Source organism: Rattus norvegicus, chromosome 15 (genome assembly GCF_036323735.1).
Source record: "Rattus norvegicus strain BN/NHsdMcwi chromosome 15, GRCr8, whole genome shotgun sequence".
NCBI classification, from domain to species: Eukaryota; Metazoa; Chordata; class Mammalia; order Rodentia; family Muridae; genus Rattus; species Rattus norvegicus.
Window position 1 is genome coordinate 50698444 of NC_086033.1, and position 25350 is coordinate 50723793.

At 43.3% G+C, this 25350-nt stretch overlaps 1 protein-coding gene across 1 annotated transcript; it reads left to right on the top strand.

The window, feature by feature from the left end:
• Positions 1-10995: 10995 nt before the first annotated feature.
• On the top strand, positions 10996-21650 carry Stc1 (stanniocalcin 1). Its single transcript, NM_031123.2, has 4 exons — positions 10996-11370; positions 13356-13498; positions 14092-14303; positions 19936-21650. Exons 1-4 carry the CDS (start codon positions 11253-11255, stop codon positions 20204-20206), a joined length of 744 nt encoding a protein of 247 aa, NP_112385.1. The 5' UTR covers positions 10996-11252; the 3' UTR covers positions 20207-21650.
• The last annotated feature ends 3700 nt before the right edge of the window (positions 21651-25350 follow it).

A 25350-nucleotide genomic window follows, 5' to 3' on the forward strand; every position in this document is an offset into this window, starting at 1 on the left:
AATGTTGGAAGGCCTAGCTTATTTTGGGAGGTGCCACTGCTGGGCTAGAGGTCCTGAGTTCTATAAGAAAGTAAGTTTGACAAGCCAGGAGGAGCAAGACAGTTGCCAGCACTTCTATATGGACTTTGCATCAGCTCTTGCCTCAGGTTCATGATCTATTTTGAATTCTTACTCTGACTGCCTTCCATGATGAATTGTTTATTTCTAAGTGAAATAAATCCTTTCCTCCCCAAGTTGCTTTTGGCCATGGTATTTTAGCATAGAAATAGAAATCCTAATTAGGTCAGTAATCTACAGCTTTCTAATTGGACTTAAAACTTATTCAACAAAAGGGAATCATGGCTGGTACTGGAAACCTATCCAACCACTTAGAGCTAGTAAAGTCACAGATCTTGCAGGAGACTTACAACCACCACTTTGTTAAACCAGAATAATTCCTAAAAACATTCTAAACATTTGTCCTTATACCCAAAGAAAACTGTAGTATTCACCCTTCATCAAGGAAACTTCTTTTTGCCACAGGAGACCATTACAGAAAACCACAACCAAGCAAAATGCAGAGTTGAGAAGACAAGTCCCAGTGGATACATCTACAAAACACTCTTTACCAAAGGTTAAGAGATCATTGTGGAAGAGGGTGTGGAAAGATTGTGAAGGCCAGAAGATCAGGGACTTTGTTGTGCACAAACTGCTTATACATGAGCTGATCAAAGACAAGAACAAAGATATGTTAAAGAGAGCAGAATAGGGGGTGAGGAAGAGGGCCCATGGGGCTTCACCTTACACAAAGAACTAAAAAATATTGAGAGCAGTCTCCTGAGAGATAGTATTCTCCTGAGAATAGTGTTCTCTCCAGAAGATTGCCCCAACTGTTTATCCAAAACCAAATAGTCAGCTCTGAAAACATACATATAAGTAACATTATACAAACTGAGAAGGGTGTGTGTGTATGTATTTAGGAATACATTTGTATATGAATATGTCTACACATATATAAATGTAACAACAATTAATGAAAAGGGGGCCATGAATTTTCAAGAAAGAAAGGAGGAATAAAGGGGAAAATAATGTAATTATATTGTAATTTCAAAAACAACTAAGCCTTTCTAAAAAAATAAAGAAAGCCATACATTCTAGTATTTGTTATAAAATTGCACCAAAGATTAAGTTGAAAATCAGCCACAAAGGGAAAATCACAAATTATAAACAAGGGGACATAGACAGCAGTGCCTAGAAGATTCTTCTTGGGAAGTAGTGGCAGGAATCTACTAATGGCAGCTCCCAAGTCATGAAAGAGGAGCTATTATAGCCAGAAAAAAGTAATCTTAAAATACGAGGGTTACATATGATTTCTCAGAAAAATTCCAAGCTAGAAGTTGTTGCCAGTAGACTTTTACTAAACACAGGGATGGCAGGTGACCTTCAATCTGACAAAAAATGACAGCAGTGCAAATCTGTATGGCAGAATCTAGAAGAAGGAAGGAATGCAGAAATAGCCAGGAAATGAAAAAATCATGAAGTATGTCTTCCTTCTCTGATCTATCTGAAGAACTGTTTGAGGTAAAGATAGAGAAGTAAAAGGCAGGAAAGAAAGTGTATAGAAGACGTAAGTGTAATTAATCACATTTACATAAGTCACATAGCAATAAAATTAACATAATATCAAAAGTGTGATCCCGTCTTAAAATTTTGAGTATTCTCCAAATGTTCACTCAGCACACATGATCATTTGTTCAGTGTTAGCCTGCGATTTCTATTTAGACGAACTAGTAGTGTTGATAAGGGATGAAGCTTCTAAATACATGGGTGTGCTCAGACACTGCCCTTCTCTGTGTGTCAAATATGCTTCACTAAACAGCACACTCTTTCTTCCTATTCCCGATGATCAGCTTGTCTTAGAAGCAATGCAAATATGAAGTCTAAAACAACATAGACAATCCTTTTCCTTTCAATAATTCGAGGTTTTGAAAAGGTGGGGACAATGACAGGATCTTACTATGCAGCTAAAATGACCTTAAATGGGAGATCCTCCTGCCTCAGCTTCTCAAAGGCTGTAAGTGTAGTCATGCCCTACCATACTCACTCAATAATTTGATTTTCAATTCATTTATCATATGAGATGTCTATAAAGCCTGGTGAATACAGGTGTGCAAAATTTCTGTCCCCTCTAATAACCCTTACCAAACAGGTAGAGGCAGAAGATTTTAGTCATAGGAAGCCATATAGAGTAGGTAAAGGACCCTCCCAATAGAGAATTGGCTGGTTGGGCAGCAGGGCCAGCAGGAAACTTCAAAACCCACTCTAGAGGCCTGGCCAAACATGCTCTTGTGGTCAGGAGCAGCAGAAACATTTCTCACCTAGAGCACTTGCCTGAGGTTCATTCCCTCTGTGTTCTGCTCTACTGGTCCCTTTGAAAGAATTCTGCCTAGTTGAAGGCAGGGCTTACTGAGACCAAAAAGGAAACAAACTTGTTTTCCTAGAGCAATAGGGCATATGTGGGCGGCATGGCAACAGAACAAACAGCAAGGCTTTAGTGTATCCTGGATTCCTACACTGGTTATCTCTGGGTTCTGTATATCCGTTCTCCTCTGTGAGATGCTACCAATTAGAATCCTGGCCTCCACCATTATAGAAAAGAGCATGCCAGTGCCTCCAAAACTGTCAAGTACAACTCTCAAGTGACTGGCAACCTCAATATTGGGAATCCATCCAAAAGAAAGGAATTCAGTGTACCAGTGAATCTTCAGGCATCTCTGAAGTCCCTGTTTGTTGCATACAAAATAGCCAAGACAAGGCATCAGCCCTTGTGTCTAACAATGAATGAATGGTCTTTAGACCATGTAGCATGTGGCAATGTATAAGTCATAAAAGTGACAGAGGAGCCAGACCCAGACAAACGCTGTGTGACCTCATTCAGACTCCTATGTGAAAGTTTAAAATGTTAAGTTCACAGAGGAAATTAGTGCGAAGAAGCTAAATAAGCAGAGAGGAGGAGACAGAGAGAAAGGGTAGAAAGTGAGGGGCAAAATGCAATTCACCTAGAAGGACAAATTCTAGTAAAACAAATGCTTATTGCATATATTTAAATAGAAAAGTTTAGAGCTCCAGTGAGTATTCATCTCCATGGTCATTTTGATGGGGTCTGGAGTCTGGCAGGAAGTTGCAGGATGGAATAAATGAAGATCCTACATCAATGCACCATTTTTTGCCTGCATCCACCTCTGGCTGGTGAATGCATCTCTGTTGCTCCTGCCCCTGAGCTGTATCCTTCTTTGACATCAGACTACAGCTTCTTTGGGTTCCAGTGTAGATTGAAGAGCAATGATTTTCCAGGAATCTTTCCAGCCTTTGGCATCAGACTGTGAGTGCTGAGGCATTCGGTTTCATAGGCAGAGCAGCTGTGGGGTTGTCAACCTCTTCCTACCACATGTAGACAGCCAGTGCTGTGCAACTCAGCCCTACCGGTTATACGCCATTCTAGCATTCTCCCTCTGTGTCTGTGTCTCTGTCTCTCTCTCTCTCTCTCTGTGTGTCTCTCTCTCTCTCCCTCCCTCTCTCTCTCCCTCCCTCCCTCTCTCTCTCTCTCTCCCTCCCTCCCTCTCCCCCTCTCCCTCCCCCCCCCCTCTCTCTCTCTCTGTATTCTATTGGTTCAGTTCTCCTGAAGACAATTAGACCAAGTTAGAGCTAATTGTGAGTAGGACTATAAAGAAGAGTTTATTGTATCTAACAGGTGATAGTCTGTCATTAAGGGAAGAAATTAGGGCAGAGTGTAGCTTGGGGGCTTAGTTGTTGATCCATTGTTAGCCAGCTTTCTCATATGACCCAGGACTACCTGCCCAGGTGCCACCCATGGTGGAGTGGACTTTCCTATATGTATTAATAATCAAGACAATTTCCCATAGGCTGACTAGAGAAATTGTTCAGCTGAGGCTTCTAGGATGACTCTAGGATGTATCAATTTGACTGTTAAAGCTCATTAGTACAACAGCCTAATGGCACACCTGTAATCACACACACACACACACACACACACACACACACACAATGGAGCACACACTGGAGCTGAAGAATCTCCAACCAATAAAGAACCAAGATACAAGCCACACCCCTGTCACTAGAGAAGTTTCTGAATCCAGTTAGTTCACCCAGCCATGGTTAGGCTGGAACTCCTTTATTCCCATCTCCCCCAGCCATCTACATGTTGTATTTCTCATCGCAGAGTAAAGTCCTTTTGACAACAGCCAGTAGATCCTGTAGCAAAGCCCAGTTCTTTCTCAGTAAGCTGACCCCTCCCTGTGAAAAGCCCTCGGGGGCACTTATTTTGCAGCTAGTGGCTTCCCATCGACCTTCTTAAAGGAGTTGGGGCTCTCTGGATTCTCTCCACGTGAGTGGCTAATGGCCCAACTTCAGGAGTCTGGGGAGGGACTTTAGACTAGAGGATAATCCTATGGCTTGAAAAACTCTTCAAAAGAGATGACATTTATTTGAAAAGATAGGCTCACACAACACAAAGGTGAGCATGCGCAGAGCCTAGGTCATTGATGGCAGGGGCAGCTTCAGCCTGTGTGGAGACCAAAGGCAATGAAGGTTTCCAGGGAAACGACTCTACCTGCCCATACCTTCCAGGGTCATCTGGAAAGACACTGGGCTGGTGGATAAGCCTCAGCTGTCAGTCTGAATCTGTACTGCTTTGCAGGGAAACAAAAAAACAGAAAAGATGAAGACACAGACATACACAGAGAGACTACAACTTTTAAAATAAACTCATTCTTTCAAACTACATAATCTTCAAACTTTGTTAAACCTCACACCAGAAACTACACTCTTCTCATTTCTCATGTTTGATTTTAAATGGAATGACTCATTTCTCATTGTTTCCCATAATCCAAATTCAGATGTGAGTAATTTTAACAGCAAATGAACACACACACACACACACACACACACACACACACACACACACACACACACACACGTGCACACACCCAGGGGAATAAATGAACACATACACGTATGCATACATGCACATGTGGAGGTGGGTGGCTGCCCTGCCTTTGTTAACAGTGAAGGATGACTACCTGAAGAAAATAGTGTTTGCACAAGGAGGGAAACAATCGAATTATCTTTACCTTTTGCTGACCGAAGGGAGCATGTTTCTAATGCCTCATTGTCTTTTTTACTCTTCTGAGCTAAATTTTCCTATCTTAGTGACTCTATTGATGGATTTCACCAGTTCCTCTAAAATCTCCCCACCTCCCTCCCTGCCTTCCTCCCTCTTCTCCTCCTCCATCCTTCTCCAAGTTTTCCTCTCCCCCATTCCCCGTGACTGTCACTAGAGAGTAGAGGATGACAAGTTCTCAAAAATGCTGGCCTGGAGATCAGAACATGTCTCCTCTGCACTTGGGTTTCCATTTATCCCACTAAATTTCCTTTTGGTTAATTTTTACAGGGGCCAAAAGAGTTCATTTTCCAAATGGCTGACAGAAAATGTATTCCACCTTGGCAAATGAATTGGCACTTAGTGTCCACTTATTGCTACCATGATAAAATCCGTACTGTGTGAGATCTCACTGGGCAATCTGAACTCTGTTACTCTAATAGAGTAATTGGTAGAGCAATCAAGAAATACTGACCCACCTTTAACGCCCATCTAGATCCAAACATGGCTGTACCTTAAGTGTACCTGACATATATTAAACTCAGCTTGAACTAAATCACCTTTCGGCAGGATTTGCAAACATCAAGCGGTAATCTTTGCTCTCTTAATCTGGCTCTTCTGCTGATTTGTCGGGATATAAGCCTGCCACCACCACCTCCCCACCACCTCACCCTCTAAATACACACACACACACACACACACACACACACACACACACGCCTCCTTTCTCAGCCAATAAACCAGCAATAATAGATGTGTCTAGCACTCAGAAATGGCTGCAAGACACTCCTTTGTTTCTGGACAGCATTTTGCAAGTGATAAGCTTGCTTGAGGCTTGAGATGTCAGAATGACATTTCAGCACAGGTTATGAAAGTGGACATTTCTTTCCTTTCTATTTTACAACCTCTTGACATCGCCAACGATTCCTGTCCTGTGTGATCCACAGCTTCACTCTGGGCATATGCTGCTTTGCACTCTGGTTTGAGCATTTGCGACTTTCCCCACAACTCCACTGTATTCTCACGAGGCTAAGACAACTACATCTGAAGGGATACATACTGGGATCACACAGTAGGTGAGGCCATGGGATAAACCTTGGTAATCTCACTATTAGAATTTATGCTCACTTCTCAGAACAACATCTTTTCAAACAATGCACAGTATGTGAGACAACCCCATTCCTGGGGTGTTCTAAATGGACTTCTACACTCAGCAAAATACAAACCCCCTTTTTCTAAAGTCACTGGAGGGCACACAACTCTGCCCCCTGGCTGCTTCCTACACCACCAACACCCGTGGGAGACATCCAAGGCACCAAAAGATGACAGAAATACCATGACAAGTTATTCAGCCTCCAATAGAAATGGCTAGAAGAAAAAATGCCAAGTAGAGAAATAGGTGAGACTGGGCCCTGTTTACCTTCGGAATGGAGAGTAGTGTTCACTCTTGCCTTGAACTGGAAACTCCTTTGTAAATAAAAGAGTTCAAGCATCTTCGTGTGATATCTGATATATCCCCTTGAACCTACACAGTGTGGACATAGGGATAGAGAAAAACCCTTAAACTTGCCTAAGACTTATTTCTCTTGGAGACATCATTATGATATAGGTTGTGAAACTTACAAGTGTATAGACTAAGTTCACTGTAGGTCTCAGGTGATGGGCCTCAACAAATAAACACACCTCCCACCCCAGGAAGCATTCACAGGGCTTGAAACAATAGCCAAGCAAATAGAGCCAAGGCTCACAGCCTTTTCTTTTTCTTTTTCTTTTTCTTTCTTTCTTCTTTCTTTCTGTTTCTTCTTTTTTTAATTTAGGAAACATCTCCACAGTGTCAGTTGCCTTGAGCGCCCTCATGTGTCTCAACAGAGGAATGTCACCCAAGGTCTTCCAACTGGTTCTTGGATGCCACACACCTCTTCAGGCTTGACTCAGGGACTTCTTCGCAGATGGAAGATTCACTAAGCGACTCTGAGGAGCATACCCTCCATGATCCTGAGTGACATCACAACTCAGATCTGGAGGAATGAGAAGAGGAGGGAGGCCAATTTCAACTTGTCTGCTCTGGTTTAGACCCCGTCAGGTCATCTTATCTTTTTCTCTTTTCCTACCCTCATCCTAACTCACTGTACCTGGAAGGGCAGGGCTCCAAGCACGAATATTTTCTCTAGCACTGTGGCAGCCTTGCTACTATAACAAGCAGATCTCAGGCTTTTCCACAGCCATAGCAAGGTGACAGTAAGCCATGTTCCTTCCCTAGTATCTTCTCTTTGGGTCCCAGTTTCCTCTTTCTGCCAGCTAATGTGTTTCTGCATCCATGCCTGGCATACAAGAGAGAGTCATCTAGTAAACGATAAACAAATCCCAAACCTATATGTTGTGCTCCAGTCCACTTGCCTTATAACATTTCCAGAAAATACTTAAAACATACATCTCTTAGCAACCAGCTTTGGGTTTCCTGGAGCACAGAAAAGGAGGAATAAATCTGCATTCTCCATTGTTGCTGTCCAGAACTGGGTACACGATGGCCATCCATAAGCCAGAAGGGGTGGGAATGAAGGGCATAGCAAGTGAGGGAGCAGGTACACAAAATGAGTTTGCTTTCTTAATGTATTTTCTTTTCTTGCTGCCCCCATCCTTGGTAGAGTTTAAAGTACATGCAAGAACCAAATTCACTTGGGAATTCAAGGTCTACATGAAACCCCTATATGGGAAAAATAAACTAAAAAGAGGAAAATATTTCCCCCTCATCTTCCTCCTTCCATTTATCTCCAGGTTAGGAGGACCTGAGTTAACAATGTAGCAGAAAACACACAGGCCAGGAATCACCATAGAAGAGTAGTCCAACTTTGGTCAGTATGTCAGACCAACCTGGCCGGGCTTTGAATCCTCTTAACAGAAAATTCACCAAGAAACACACTGTCCTGGGCTCCCCTCACCAAAAAGGCAAAGAGCTGTTCCCTGCTCAGCTTAATGCTAGCCAAACCCAACAAAGCCTTAGAGATTTTTGGCTTAATCTTCTCGCTGAACTCAAGCCAACACTACACGAGAGCAGCCAAAGCATCATCACCCAGCCTTTGCTGTTGGCGACTTCTCTCTCATGCTTCTTAGCACTTTCTTGGCTTGAGGGCAGTAGCAGAGGCACCTTTCCTTCCCATCCACTGCCCTCACAGGCACCTCCAACTGTGTAGCTTGGCTTTGGAAGGTTCCCCACCCACTGAAAGTATAGTCAAGACTTTTGTTAGGTAATCTACAACCCTAGTCGAATGCCAGGAAACACCTGCCTTATGGAAATGTTAGATATTTCTTGCAATTAAAAAACTCATAGCCAAAAATAAGTCAGGAAACATCTGATGTACATGACTTACCTAACTTGAAAAGGGGTCTTTTCTAAGAACATCCTTAGGTTGTTGGTCCCTAAGATGCGTTTATTCAAAGCACCTCTCATATCAATCCTCCTTCCTTTCTTCCTGTCACCATAGCAATCTCAGCAACCCAGATGCTCCTGAAGCTCCTACCTTTCTTCTGCAAGCTGCTGCCTGGATGCTGACAAGCTCTTCCCCAATCATAACCTTCCTGTTAAAGAGCCCTAATGCCTCCTGTTATAAGATAAAACTCAGACTCTGAAAACCAACCTCCAGATTCTTCTGTATTCTCTCAAACCCCAAGGAAAAGTTGCAAAAGAACCTGTATATCAATCACCAGGGTTGCCAAGTGTTCTAGACCCACCATCTCAAATTCCAGCACACAGCACAGAGATGGTAGATGTTCAGATATGCTCAAACTCTGGGTCTGGGAAGGAACTTGGCTTTGGGTACTCATGTCTGCCATCAAATCCCTCCATTGACATCCTCAGGTACAGAGGCATTTGTGCATGCTGCTTGCATACTAGTGTGACTGATCACCACTGTATTTCCTTGAATGTCTACCTGTTGTTGTGAAACACTTGGCACAATTTACAACTAACCCCTGGATAGGTAGCTGTAAGTAAGCAAAATAAGAAGTGAAAAGTTAATATCAAACAACACACACACACCCGCACACACACACACACACACACACATATGCACGTGAACACTCAGAGACAGACCTGATTCTGGATATGATTTGTAATGACAGAATTGGTTTTTTTAAGTTTTCATTTGAAGTTTCAGTACTGAACCTGAAGCCACTGGCTCTGTTTCTTCCCAAGACCATGCTGTCCAAGTCCGGAGAATCACCAAAGACCCCTTTTCAGTTAACTCCTGAAAAATGTTCAATGTTTTATTGTTTAATCCTTTTGCCTCACCAGTCCCTTTAATGACCACCTTCCTACCCTGAGACGTCCTCTCATGGATCATTAACCTCCTTCACAACCTAAGGACAAGCCTTCCTGTTGCCCACACTCCACTTATATTAGGAGCTGCCATGTTGGGCTTGATTTGTGATTCCACTATAATTTTCCTATTAACTCTCTCCAGTTTATCAGTCTCCTCTCCTACACATTCTGGTCTTTCTCTACCCTTTCTTCCCAGTCCCACCCCCTGCCTCTTCCCCAACTCCCAAGAAGTGAACTGGTTTACCCAGCAGGTTTAGTCTTGCTTTGACCAGCTCATTGTTTCAATGTGATTATGAAGCTGCTGGGCTTGAATCCACAGTTTATTAATTTTCAGGCATTTGCCATTCCCTCTGTAGAGTGTCGTGTGAGGAGTAGGTGTGTGTGTGTGTGTATGTGTGTGTGTGTGTGTGCGCGCACACACACACACACACACACAGAGACAGCAACCAACACTCCTAGAGTTGGCAGAGTCTCTGAAGACTAAGAAAACACTGTTGATTAGTGATCCAGGACCAGGGATGCAGACAGTTTATAGAGCACAGGCCAGTGTGCAGGAAACTGTGGTCTCAATCCCCAGAACCACACAGTGGTAGACCCCTGATATTTCAGCATGGAAAGATGGAGACAGGAGGACAGGAGTTCAAGGTCACCCTCAGCTATACATCAAGTTCAGCCTAGGCTACACGAGACCTTGTTTTAAAATTGTATGTCCCCGGTGAATCATATTATTTTAGAGATGTGTGGAATACGATTTGAGAAGAGGAACAGCAAGGTGGAAGAACATGGCCAAGGTCATAGATTTAATAACTAGGAGAGCTGAGGGAGGAGCTGGGAGCTAGAGTTACAGTGCCTCAGTTCACTAGGCTCTTGTATGCATCCTTCTGCCATGCCTCACACAAATCAGTGAGAATTCAAGGTGTCCACAGAGCACAGCAAGGAATCAGAGCTGCATACTGTAAGTGAACACGAAAAAAAAAAAAAAAAAAAGATGTTGAGCTCCTACAGAGAACAGCTTACTAAAATTAGAGAGTTGCTATAGTGTGATTAAATTCAAATCTGCATCACATCTCCCTACCAAGCATCCAACATGCGTTCCTCCTAGTGGTTCACTTGAAAAAAAAAATCAAAGATAAATTTCATAATTGCCTTGAAGAGCTTTTCAAGTGATTTTCCTTTTGGCTTGATCAATACAGAGTTATCACTTCAGCGTGTGAAAATAGCTTTTCCACACATCCCTGCGCACACAGTCACACACACACACACACACACACACACACACACACACACACACACACACACACACACACACACATAAATCATTGGCACCAGGTACTTTCAATTTGCTGGAAAATATTTCTAAGAAGTCAAAAAGCTCCAGCTGAATAAGCGTGCCTGCCTATTGGCTAAAAGGACCAGTTGAAGGATCTGATTGGTCCCTGATCCTGAGGACCGATAAGACGACTATAAAATCCCTGGGTGCAGCTCTTGGGCCCCCAGTTTGCAAAAGCCAGTGGTGTAAGAAGCAGCAGCAGCAGCAGCAGCAACAACAACAGCAGCAGTAGCAGCAGCAGCAGCAGCAGCAGCAGCAGCAGCAGCAGCAGCAGCCACCGCCGCCGCTTGCCAGCCAGCCACACAGCCACACAAAAATTCCTCCTCAAATCCTCACCTAAGCTTTCAGTATATCCAGATCCACATCTTCACTCAAGCCGGGAGAGGGAAAGAGGAAAGGGGGGGAGGAAAAAAAAAGCCAACAACTTAGCGGAAACTTCTCAGAGAATGCTCCAAAACTCAGCAGTGATTCTGGCGCTGGTCATCAGTGCTGCTGCAGCTCACGAGGCGGAACAGAATGATTCTGTGAGCCCCAGAAAATCCCGGGTGGCGGCTCAAAATTCAGGTAAGCAAGCAAATTCAGGACCGGTTTCTCCCCCCAAAGAGCTGTCCTCATTTGCCTCTCCTCACTTTTGCATGTGTCTCTCTAAAGGCTGATCTCAGTAATAAATGTGCTTCTTGCCTGCTGATAGTGAACTGCCAGTGTAATCCAATAGCCTTAGGAAGTGGAGTTCCTTTGTTTAATAAATTGCATGCAACTAACGAAGAAGCTGGGCGCTCTGCTGAGGGTATTTCATTGCATAAGCCTAGCCTGACTGCCTGAAATCTGGCACGTACCCTCTTGTTGGGGGGAGGGGGCGGGGAAAGGCTTGAATGTTGGCACGCCTCACAGCGACTCTCTCTACTCCACAAGCCTGTGTTAAGGTGATGAGTAGCTTACCTGCTGCTGTCCCTCTCCCTGCTCCTTTAAGACCTTGTAACTTGACATCTCTACCTCTTCAGACAGCACACAGACAAGTCCCCTCCTCACACTGATTTGTGGTACCATAGCCCTCAAGTCTGAAAAAAGAAAATTTTTTCAGGGCACATTTAGAAAGAGGGAGACCTATACACCCCATTCCCTGCATGCCTGCCTGTCTCCTTCCTCGCTCTCACGGGTCTCCATTCAATCGCCCATGCAACCCATGAGCCCTAGAAGGAAGTACATTTGTGAAACGAAGCATTTTTTTTCTCCAGGGGGAAGGTCTTACTTTCCGCCCGACTCCCGCACCAGTTAACTGTATATGGTCTTGGCCTCCGGAGAAAAGAGGCATTAGTACCCCTATGCCCCTTGACTTCTGGTTCCTCGCTCACTCCTCTCCCCAACTGTTAACAGAGATGGGACCCCCGCAGGTGTCAAAATGCCGCAGATGCTCCCCCTTGGAAGAGCGCAGGTCCCTGCCAGAGGAGGCCTTTTGCCTGGCTTCCTTTTGTACTTAGTTGCTATAGTGATGCTGTGATTCACAATTCGAGCTTGCCTAAAACAATAGCAGCTCTAATGCATATTAAAACTGCTTAAAGCAAAGTTATAATTTGAACCCGTGGAAATATATAATTAGGGAAATGACTTGTAACATCCCAGAGGCTGCGGGTGGTGGGAGGGGGGCGGGGAAGTCTAACCTAACCAAACCATGCTTTTGATCTGGGAGGAGAATCTTACGGTATGAAGGCTACAGATCATTGCTTGCTGAGCTGCCTGCCAGAACACCCCTCCTTCTGTGGGAGAGAAATTACTTTTATGGCAGATCTTATCCAGAATGCAGAAAGCCTGGTGCAAGTTCTTTGCGGTTTTCTTCCAGCCTTTCACAAGGAGTGCCCTGGACCCATCACTCCACACCTGTGTTTCTCCTTTTTGAAAAGAAGCCTTTTTAATATGAGAGATTATTCATACCTCTAAGCACCAGGCTGTATGTAGTTGGAGGGCTGGGGTGGATACAAAGAGCTCAGATTTCTTTCTGCCAATGCCTGCCATCATGGGTTAAAAGCCCTCTTTGGGATGGGTCTCCCTCCAAATGGACTCAGCAAATTATTCTCTGCCATTTAGATTAAAATACCAAGCTTTTTTACTTCAGACTGCATTTTCCAGAGAGCAGCTAGATTCTCTGGTCCTCCCCAACCCCATCATGAGCCTGACCTTCAGTCACTGCCATGCTTTCAAGTTCCAAGGAACGACAGCCTCTGATCCCTGTCACCACCAAAGGCACTGTACTATGCATGACAAGGTCTCTAACGTTATTTCTCTAGCCATCAAAACGCACAGAAGGGTGAGAACCAGAAAGCATGTGCCTTGGGGGTAAGGCACCACTCCTATTCTGACTCTTAGAAGGAAGAAGGTCCTGCCTGTCCCCTTCCTCACCCCACTTTTATTCCAACTGTTCTATCTATTGAAACCCAAGTCGAAGTCCAATGATAAGTCCAGATCATGTGCCCTTGGCATTGGCCTCTATACCTCCTAGATTCTACCCAGAGCCCCTCTGCTTGACCCAGACTGGTTCTGCTTGTCTCTTCCAGCTGAAGTGGTCCGCTGCCTCAACAGTGCCCTACAGGTTGGCTGTGGGGCTTTTGCATGCCTGGAAAACTCCACATGTGACACAGATGGGATGTACGACATTTGTAAATCCTTCTTGTACAGTGCTGCTAAATTTGACACTCAGGTAACTGGACCTTGGCTTCTGCTCCCACTGGCTGATTGTCTTTTTAACAGAGTACTTATTACTCTTCTTAAGAGCCCATTTTATAGAGAGCCAACCTTGCATCCCAGCCTCCTAACCAAAAGGCTCATCCCAGGCTCTCTCTCTCACACACACACACACACACACACACACACACACACACACACACGTGAGGGGCATATGCACAGTTTAAATCAGAAATAAGGGGTTGACAGAGGCTGGCTTATAATATGAGGGATGACTAGCAGAAAAGCATGTTTTCTTTGAAAAGAAATAAAAATGTTCTCCTCTGAATGACCTAGCATGCTATCTGAAATTCCCAGTTAATCAGTCTTAATCCCAAGAACAAAAAACTGATTCTGACCATCTTCACACCTTGGAAAAGTTGACAATGGCTCCCTCCCATCCCATTTCCTATCTGTGGAGCTGAGTGTTCAAGACAGTCCAAGAGAAAAGAGATTTTTAATTCTTAGCCATGCTGTGAAAGCCACTCGATCCCCTTGAAGGCTTGTGTGTCATAGACCCAGACCTCTTTCAGAAGGCCAAAATAACACTTATCTTCTTATCCCTGCTAGGGAAAAGCATTTGTCAAAGAGAGCTTAAAGTGCATCGCCAATGGGATCACCTCCAAGGTCTTCCTTGCCATTCGGAGGTGTTCTACTTTCCAGAGGATGATCGCCGAGGTGCAGGAGGACTGCTACAGCAAGCTCAATGTTTGCAGCATTGCCAAGCGCAACCCGGAAGCCATCACTGAAGTCATACAGCTGCCCAATCACTTCTCCAACAGGTATCCTGAGGGTCCCCTTCTTCACAACGTGGGGGTTAGGATGGTAGTTGGACACCATAGCCAGAGCAGCAATCTTTCCCTCTGGTGTTAGAATCTTCCTACACAGCTAGCAGAAACATGGTTTGCAGTTTTCCTGGGTGAGTTTCCTTATCCACTTCTTACCATAAGGAAACAATGAAGCTTCTGGAAAGTACCTTTTGAGACATGAGATTTGGCTGAAACCATGGTAGAGACACAGAACAATGGGCCATGATTTAGAGGGAAAAAACACCCTGGTCAAATGTCAGAATATGGACTTTTATTAAATCTGTATATATTTGGAGTTAACCCCAAAGCCAGATATTTCAGTGGCTAATCTAGAACAAGTCATCTTATTTCCCCAGGACCTGGATTTTTCACTATGAAAAGTGAAATGGCTTCTGGGAGCCATCCTCATGCCCCCTTCAAAGCACTATGTCATTCCAACCAACTAGCCCAAGATTTCCCAAAAGGAAAAGCTGGTGGCTATCCAGGTATCAACTGCATCTCAGGTGACCCAAAGCCACTGGGTTCACACCATCTGACTTCTAGGCCTTGCTGTGTCATTGACTTTGAAGCCTTTTCCAGACAGGAATGAACCCCCAATACATAAGAGACCTTGCATCCTGGTCCACTTTGGATCTTGGAAAGATGTCTAGTAAGAGATGAGGAATGCTGCTTAAGAGTAAGTGGACAGGCAGAATCAGTAGTTAACCATAAGCCAGTTGATGTCAGCCTGTGGAGATGCTCAAAGTCAAGTCCTATGATTGGATGAAATCCCATGATTCTCTGACTCTCCCACCAAGTCTCTATGTATTCACAAGGAATAGTTCTGATACTCTGCTCCCCTAAGAATTATCACACACTTATTCTGATGAATCTCCTAGCCAAATAATTCCATCCTTTTGAGAGTGACAATAGTCAAGTCTATGTGGATCTTTACTCTTAACATGAAACTTCTGACATGCAGAAGCCATTCTTAACTACAGTTAGTGGCCTACTGAACCACAGCTCATTGTTTAGAAAGCTACCATGGAGCCCTTGAATGCAACTCTACCTGATTTTCCCAGAACAGGAAAAAATCAATTCCATTTTCCTCAAATGTCTGGTCTTTCTACACCAACCTCAATTTTAAAAATTCTCCTAGGAAGATTCTTGTTCAAAGAGTTGATACTTGACTAGTTGTTGGAAACTAATCCTTTGCCATAAGGGAAAGAAATGAAGAATTCTTGCTGGGATGATGGTTAGGGACAAAAGGTGTAGCTATGTAACATTTTAAAGGGAGGTGTATTAGCAGACTCATGAGTTCAAGTTTAGATTGTTAAAAATCCCGGACACAGATGATCTCTAAATTGGCAGGTAGCCAATTTCAAGGTTATACCAAGTTGGCTATTTCAGTTAAAATTGCATTTTCCCTTATGAAGAAAGAGTCACTGTAGAAAGGAAATTATAGAGTTTGAACCAAAGATTCCCATTTATCCAAGAGGAAACCTGAGAAAAGTGTGCTTAGCTAGACCATTATTCTCCTTCCAAAGTGTCCTGATTGCAACGCCTTCAGAAAATAGTCCAGGCACAGGCCCTTTATCTCCTATTGCCCATGTTTAGTAGAAAACGTCAATGGGGAAAGGGTGGCATATTCTTAAACACCAGAATCTCTCATGCAACTCTTACCTTTTTCCAAGTATTTTACTTCAGTGTTCAGGACTAGAGCAATTTCCTTTCCAGGCAGGGCTTGATCTGCCCTATTTCAGCTCCTCAGCGCCTGAAACATCCTGCTTTCCCAGCCTCAGTCCCAACATAGACACACACAAAGTCCCTGCCAGTTGGCAAAGAATTGCAAAGGGAAGTAGTTACAGGTTCATTCCACCTTCCTGTGGTTTGTCTAGCATGAGATTTAAGTCTGGGAGACTCCAAAAGCCTGACTGGACTGAAAGGTACAACAGGGGGTGTGTGTACATGACAAAGGTGCATGGTGGGAGAGAAGGTGGTTGAGAATGACCTCTGCCTTGATTTGCAACCCATACTTTGAGTCTTGAGGGAAGGGAAGCAAGAAGGATTGATGAGGCAGGCAAGGCTACCATGAAGCTTGGGAACCAATGAGATCAACCCAGATCCAGAGTGGGAAAAGTGACAAAGCATACAACTCTCTAGGGCACGGATTGGGAACAGGAAACAGAAGAATAATATTGATCAAGGGAAACAAAGGACTATTTATAAACTCTCACACAGAATGTTCCTAGGCAGAATGTGTGTATCTGGGTAAGTATGGCTGAAACTGTAGCTATGGAGAATCTCTGATCTTATTCTTCACCGAGCTCAAGGGAGTGGGGAGGGGGGTGGATGTCAAGTTCGAAGATGGAATTTTCAAAATGAGAAGAGAGATATGTGCTTTGTAGAAGGTCCTTCCAGGCTGTGAGACTGCTATCTCAATGCAGTGTGCAACATCATGGCATAAAGATAGGAAACACCCAACTCCCAAGAAGGAAAATGCATGCTGAATCCTTAGAAACAAAACACCGTAGTTGCAAGTAACCATTGTCTAGTCCTACTGCCCCATCTAACTGATTGAAGGACAGAAGTTCAGTGAGAGGAGCAACCTACTGAAGGTCTCACAGCTTGTGAGTCCCCCACCCCCAAGAGTCCAGAATTCACATGGCCTTGAGCCAAGCTATTTTGATTTCTACTTCAAAAGAAGGCAGCCAGAAAATCCCTGCAAGAAGTCCCTGAAACCCCAAAATAGAATACCATGAATAACTAAACATACACACACCATGGTGTTCAGTAAGGAATTTTGTGTGCACTCTCTCCTAAAAGGAAAGACACATCATCTCTCCTCATAGCTAGCACAACTCTACGTTCCTGGCATAAAAGGGTGCTCAGTAAATATATGGCAATTGCTAAGTCAACTTTTACTGAACGCACAACCTCTTAAAACATCTGTGCTGCTTAGCAACATGAAGTAAAAGGTCTTCTTATTGTCCTACACAGTCCACAGATGAGTGTCACATTTCAGACTCACTGGAGGTAATAGGGTTAGCTGATATCAGGCTGCCTGACCTATGCTTTAGCTTTGAGGAGCTCCTAATTGAGCTGTCTATAATTTTCTACTTTAAAATGTAGAAAATTCTTTGCCTTCTCCAGAGTTACTAAAGCCCCCTCAGCGACTCAAGCAGTAGTGACCCCTCTTGGCCTACCTAAGAGAAGGTAGGCCAACAGGGGTCATTGCCACAAAAACCCAAGAGCAGGTCAGGTATTCTGTCTACTCTATCAGAGACACAACAGCAAAGGTAGGTGTCCTCAGAATCAGGTAGCAGTGGGGCCCCAAAGCTGCAGCCTACCTAGACAAGCTGGATTTCTTTACAGGGCTTAGACTTCTCTATCCAGACAAGAGCTTCCAAGAGTTCCAATTCCGTCAAAGAAGAAACTTTTTGTTTTTAAAGAACAATTACATTTTTCAGCCAACTTGGGGACACATGTGTTATGAAAAGTTCTTTCTAAATGTGGAAGGGTTATCATCTCTGAGCTATAAAGTCCTTAATGGAACCATATCCTCCAAGAGCTGAAATACCCTCTAAAGCAGACCCCAAGATATAGGGGAGCCAAGTCCTGGAAGAGCCCAGAAATTAGGTGATGTCTAGAGATGAATGAGGGTACAGATGGCTGAAAGGTGTTGGGGCACAACCATTTTATTCTCAGTTTTTCCAAAACTAGTTCTTTCCCCATTTCTCCAGCAAGTAAAGCTCAGCTTAACTCATATAGTTTATAATTCTGAAGGTTTGGAAACTGTTCCTCTGGGCCAGAGAAGCCCAATTTCACTCACTGCTGGAAATAATTGTCCCTGGTTAAAGGGGGCTTTAACCAGGACTATGGGTGAGCCAGATGCTGTTCCTCTCTCTCCATCCCCAACTACACCCTCTCACTCCAAGAAAGGTGACCGCTTCGACTCACGAGCTACTGTTTACTGTCCATCCTTCAAAGGACCTCTCTAGGGGGTCAAGTTATTCCAGCAAGATGTTTGCTCATGTGATCTGTGAGTTGAGTTAAAAATAAACAGGATTCCTCCCCTCCCCAGATGATCCTGTGGCCCCTGTGACACCCTGACCACTCCTAAAAAAAGGGTCTCTCCACATCAGTACAGCAGGTCACTGTCACCAAGGGCAGAACATAGAGCTAATGGGTTTATACAACCATTGAGTTGAAATAGACCAGAAATGCCCCCAAGTTAGTTTGGAAAATACTTAAACTGTACAAGTTGTTTAAAAGTTTCGAACATATATGGTTTGGTCCATTCACAGCCATAACACTTGACTATATTGTTTGGGACAGTCAGAGAAATTAGTTGCGTAAATGAAAGTCACTTATACCACTTATAAAGGTGACTTAAGGTACTTATAAGGGTATTTGTCATTAGGGTTTTTGTTTGTCTATTTAGAAATCTACCAGAAACTCAGATCATTTTTCCTCGGGAAATTAAGGATTTTTTTTTGTACAACAGAAGAATATCCTTATGCTCTTTCCATTGATGTTAAAGTTCAGTTGATATAGTAAGAAGGTATTTCAATATAGATAGAAGAAAAGGGGCAGGCATTGAGAACTAAGAGAAGGTCAGGGCTATACATGCAGGGAAAAGGTAGATGTCATCTTCCCAGGCAAGAAAGCTGCCCTGTGATTTAAGTTATATTTTAAAAAAATGTGAGTTACCAAGCAGACAATACAGTCTGATGCCACTCAGCTACTTGGATAAAAAGTAAGGGCACCTACCCTGCCCTTAAAAAGTTTTCAAAATCTAGCCAGGGATAAAGAAATAGTCATGAGGCCATCAAATGTTGGTGCTTGAGGTGATAACTAAAATCTGTGAGGCATCCAAAGAAGGAAGAGGCCATAAAAGCCTAAGCAACATGAGAGGGTTTCGAAGACTCACAGAAGGATGGACCTTCAAAGGCCATTCATTCATCTTTTCCTTCAAACACTGTTGCTACCTTGTGTTTGCCTGCAGAAAGTCACTATATGCCTTTGAAGGAAGCTGCAAAATAGAGTTAGTCAGTCATCTGCCTTTTCAAGACTAGCTGAGTGGGTGTAAGGAAAGTGAATTTCAGAGGGAAATGCATGGCTATAGATTAGAGCTTAGTTAGAATGTGCACACACATACTCCTGAGCACACACATCCCCAGGACAAAGGGAAGTTGCAGAAGACATCCAAATAACTGTCAGTCCATGTGCAGTGATTTGGTACGAACACAAGCTTAGAGTTTAAAGCCTAACAATTCTACTCATTTTATTTGACTAAGTCCATTTATGCCATTAATTCATTGTATGACTTTAAGCAAGCACTCCAGTTTCTTCTCTACAATATAAGAGCATTTGGGATTGTCCCATTTATCCCTGAGAATCGTTGTTTTCCAGAATTTCAGACATAACAGTCAACCTCCTATTGTTCAACATGATCTAAATCTCCTGAATTCTAAATATAGAGAGGGACATTCTAATGTAGTAGGGTGAACCCCAAGTTCCAAAGGAAGCAAAAGTCACCTTCCACTTTGCATTGCTTGAGCACTGATGTCTGAACCTGCTCCTGGCTTCACATTCTGTAATGAGAACCTTTTTCCCAACGCAGATACTACAACAGACTTGTCCGAAGCCTTCTGGAATGTGATGAAGATACGGTCAGCACAATCAGAGACAGCCTGATGGAGAAGATCGGGCCCAACATGGCCAGCCTCTTCCATATCCTGCAGACAGACCACTGTGCCCAGACACACCCCAGAGCTGACTTCAATAGGAGGCGCACAAATGAGCCACAGAAGCTGAAAGTCCTCCTCAGGAACCTCCGAGGTGAGGGGGATTCTCCCTCACACATCAAACGCACCTCCCAAGAGAATGCGTAAGCAGGGAGAGGTATTCACAGCCTCACCAAACTAATAGCGTTTTAGGGGTGTTTACACACCAACTTTGAGTGTACTGTGCCTGGTTTGATTTTTTTTTAAGTAGTACCTATTTTCTATCCCCCCTTAAAGAAAACTGCATGAAACTAAGCTTCCATGATCAATATCCCAATATTCTGCAATGACAGCATTCTTAGCAATAGAATACATGTGGTCATTCTGCCTCTTCTGGAGAGAGAATGTACCCTCTTCCATCCCCCCTCTCTCTCAATTCTTTTTCAAGATCCCCATCTACTCTCTGCAAACACAAAACATTCATGTAACTGCCCAGTCATTGTAATCTGAAGATGTAGGTCCCTTTAGAATGGTCACCCAGTAGAGTTAGCCAATACAAAACAACTTTATTTAAATGCATGTCTTAAATGCTCATAAATATGTTAAATGGAATTCGTGTTATGAATCTGTGCTGGCCATGGACGAATATGAATGTCATGTTTGAATTCTTGATCTCTAATGAGTCTTATGGTCTCAATCCTCCAATGTCTAACTTCCTTTCTGACATATTTACCAAATTGCTCAAACCTGGTTCTCCAACCAGATTTTGAGCCAGCATCTTCTTGCATCTAATGAAAAACAAAAAGCTAACATCTTTATGTACTGTAACTGCTCAGAGCTTTAAAAGTATCTTTAACAATTGTCTTAAAAACAGAGAATCTTAAGGTCTAACTGTGGAATATAAATAGCTGAAAACTATTGTACTGTACATAAATTCCAGAGGACTCTGCTTAACAGAGCAGTCTATAATAACTTTATTGCATATAGATTTAGTTTTGTACCTTAGCTTTATTTTCCTTTTCCTGGGAATGGAATAACTATCTCACTTCCAGATATCCGCGTTCATGCTCCTTGTGGCCTTTTTTATAACTAAGGGGGTAGAAGTAGTTTTAACTCAACATCAGAACTTAAGATGGGCCTATACTTGATAGGAAAACCCAACAGGTTATCTGAAGGACCCCAGGTGAGATATCAATCTCCCAGCCCAGCTCAACCCAGAGGCTACATTTGACTTAGATGTATCCTGAAACAGCTCTGTCACAGCCAACTGGGAATTACAGGAATCAAAGAGATCATCCCTCTGGGCTTTGATCACTTAGTGTGACAAGGCCTACTATCCCCTTGGAAGTGGCAGTTCTTGGCTCATTGCCTTCCATCAATGCCTGGCACTCTGGTAAATGATGGAATGGGATATTGTTCCACTAAGCCAATCAGGAATGAGTCAATCAGCCTTTGGGTCTTTAGTCCTGGGAACTTGGGCTTAAGGGGGTATAAATAACCCTGGGCTGTCCAGCCTTAATAGACTCCTCTTACATCTTTTGTCCTGTAACACGCTGCCTGCCAAAGTAGTCCTGGCAGCTGGACCATCTCTGTAGGATCTTAAAAAAAAAAAGAAAAAAAAAGAAAAAAAGAAAAAATATAGAGTGAATGAAGGAGGGCGTAAGAGCTGGTGGTTTGAACATTTCTGCTGTGATGTTTACAGGATGGCAGCCACCAAAGCCAAATGATTAACCTGTCTACGAACAACAGTAGTTTCTCAGGGTCACTGTCCTTGAACCCAACAGCCCCTTTATGAGTGTCACCACTCACCAAAGGTCAATGCTGAGAGAGGAAGAGGGAGGGGCTGCTCCAAACTCATTTGGGTAGAAACTATTGGTGCTTGACTCTCACTAGGCTATACCCCAGAGTTGACCAAATTGAGTGATAGGGACCCTGGTGGGAGGAGGGAGGGCACCTCTCCAGGGAAATAAAAAGCAATACAACTTTACCACAAAGCCTTTAAAACCAGTAACACAGTGCTCAAGGACCAAGATCAAGCGTAGCAGCCGCAGCCGCAGCCGCAGCCGCAGCCGCAGCAGCACCAAAGCTGCCGCCTGTCCCCACACAGCCTCTAAGCGTGCTGACATCAGATTGTTAAGGGCATTTTCATACTTAGAACCGTCCCATCCCCAGGTCCCAAACAAATGAACACTGCCTTAGCCTCTTGGAAATCAGGTAGCACATATTCTAAGCTAGATTCACCCTTCTCCCCCACCCACCCACGTCCCACCCCAGGCAAAGCTGACTTCTTTGAACCAGAAAAGCTAATCAAGTGTGTGTGTTGTGCATTTTGCAAACCCACTAAGCCAGAACCCCAAAGTGACAAGTAGCTTATGAGAATTCGTAGTAAAATTCTCTTAACTTTAAGTTCGGTAAATTTTCTTTCTCTCTTCTCCTCTTTTTTTATTTGTTGCTGTGACCTCTTCAAGCTGTGTTATACCCTCCTTTCTCCCCACAGTGATATTGGTATATGTATCAACAATACATATATCTACACATATGGAAAGAAGCAGTTCTCACAACATTGCTAGTTTTTTGCTTCTTTTTTTTTCCTCACCCTGCCTGCCCTTCTCCACCTCCTCCTTGAACTTCCAACGCTTTTTCTCATGTTTGCTGCAGAGTGATTTGGGGGCTGACCTAGACCAGTTTGCATGATCTCTCTCGTGATTTGGTTGCACTTTAGAACATTTTTGTGCCGTTATATTTGCATTATGTATTTATAATTTAAATGATATTTAGGTTTTTGGCTGAGTACTGGAATAAACAGTGAGCATATCTGGTATATGTCATTATTTATTGTTAAATTACATTTTTAAGCTCCATGTGCATATAAAAGTTATGAAACATATCATGGTAATGACAGATGCAAGTTATTTTATTTGCTTATTTTTATAATTAAAGATGCCATAGCATAATTTGAAGCCTTTGGTGAATTCCTTCTACGATAATAATAATAATAATAAAGTGTTAACGTTTTATTCATTCTCCCCCCACGTCTTTCATTGTTATTCTTTGAAAACTTCTTGGACCAGCAAGATGGCTCAGTGAGTAAAGGTGTTTGCCTCCCAAACTTGTTGACCTAAATTCAATCCCCGGGGTTCACATAAAGGTAGAAAGAAAGAACAGACTCCACAAGGTTGCCCTCCAACCTCTATGTAGGCACTATGGCACGTACATGTCTGTACATAAACACACACACACACACACACACACATGCATACATATACATGCAAACATAATAATAATATTTTTTAAATTTTCTTTTTTATTGGATTCTTTAATTTACATTTCAAATGTTGTCCCCTTTTCTGGTTTCCCGTCCATAAACCTCCCCTCTCATCCTCCCACCCCTGCTTCTATGACGACGTTCCCCCAACCCACCCACTCCTTCCTACCTCCCTTCCCTGGCAATCCCCTACATTGGAGCATCGAGCCTTGGCAAGGGCTTCTCTTCCTATTGATGCCCAACAAGGCCATCCTTTGCTACAAATGCAGCTGGAGCTATGGGTCTGTCCATGTGTACTTTTTGGGTAGTGGGTTAGTCCCTGGGAGTTCTAGTTGGTTGGTATTATTGTTCTTATGGGGTTGCAAACCCCTTCAGCAACTTCAATCCTTTCTCTAACTCCTCCATTGGGGACCCCATTCTCAGTTCAATGGTTGGCTGCAAGCATCCACCTCGCCTTGTCATGCTCTGGCAGAGTCTCTCAGGAAATAGCTATATCAGGCTCCTATCAGCATGTACTTTTTGGCATCAGCAATATTATCTGGGTTTGGTGGCTGTATGTAAATGAGCTGGATTCCCAAATGGGGCAGTCTCTGGATGGCCTTTCCTTCAGTCTCTGCTCTAAACTTTGTCTCTGTATTTCCTCCTATGAATATTTTTGTTCCCCCTTCTAAGAAGGACTGAAGCATTTTTGAATGACTGGTCGTCCTTCTTCTTGAGCTCCATGTGGTCTGTCTTTTTAAAATTTTCTTAACTGAGAATTTATAAATACAATATCATTTTCTTTAAAGTCACAAATTATGAGTCAATATGACTATGAATACAGTTTAAGTCAGGATTTGCCAAACACCTATAAAAATCATCTGGTGGCTCCCCTTGCCATTGTGATAAAATTTAAACCTAGGGGCTAGGGAGATGGCTCAGGAGATGGCTTCCTACACGAACATGAGAACCTGAGTTTAGATCCCTGACACTCATGTAAAATGCCTGGGCATGGTGGTGTGTATTGTAATTTAACGCTGGTGATATAGAGGTAAGAGAATCCTTGGCACTCACTGGCCAGCCAGCATGGTGCCCAAGCAGGGTGCTCCAAGTTCACTGAGGGGCCATGTCTCAAAAACCAGAGTAGAAACAGATCAAGGAAACACCAACATCAACCTCTGCTGCACACAGGGGCATGAACACATCAATATGAAACAAACACACACACACACACACACACACACACACACACACACACACACACACACACAATTAAGCCCAATCTCCTTTTGAGAGTTTCAAGAGGAAGAGGAGGCTTTGGGGGTCTATAAACTATTAGGCAGTCCATGTTCGTCAGCCAGAATCCTCGGCATGGCAGTGAGGCAGGCACAGTAGGAGACTTATGCTCCATTTCCCTTCCAAGTGAACATGCTAGTCACACTTTCTCTCTGCAGAGACTGGGGGCACCTGGGTGGCAGGCATATCCCCAACATAAAAAGAGTATCCTCACTATTATAAATCAAAATGTTTGAATGCAGCATACAAAGAGGTACAGGCAGTTAAATAAGGTCAAAGGAAACTGGGGAGGCAGACAGTTGTGTTTCCAGGGAATCAGACATCTAAATAGAAGTACTGGTTCTGTCACCTCCAAACTATGTGATATCAGATCAGTAAGTCTCAAAAAGCTTCCATTTCTTCTTCCATGTGATGATGATCCCACAGAGCTGCCATAGAGCATTAAATGAATGAGCTACTTATATCAGTCACACACACAGTGAACTCAATGAGAATCCATTATGGCCACCATGAATAGAGGAAAGTAGTTAGCTCGTCCCATCTCAGAAACTTAAAGAAGGTTCACAACAGCATGGCAGGTATCTGAGATCTTGTCAGTGGATTATGAGTTCAGTCCTGGGGAAAGGAGGCCTCTGCTGATGGGATTTTTCTTCAATAGGGCTCTTGGTTCATTTTTAATAAATAAATTCTCCTTATAGTTTAAAAGTCAAAGTCATTGATGAGTGGCTATTAGCCCAAATGCTTGAATTATCCTAGATGCACAGAACACATG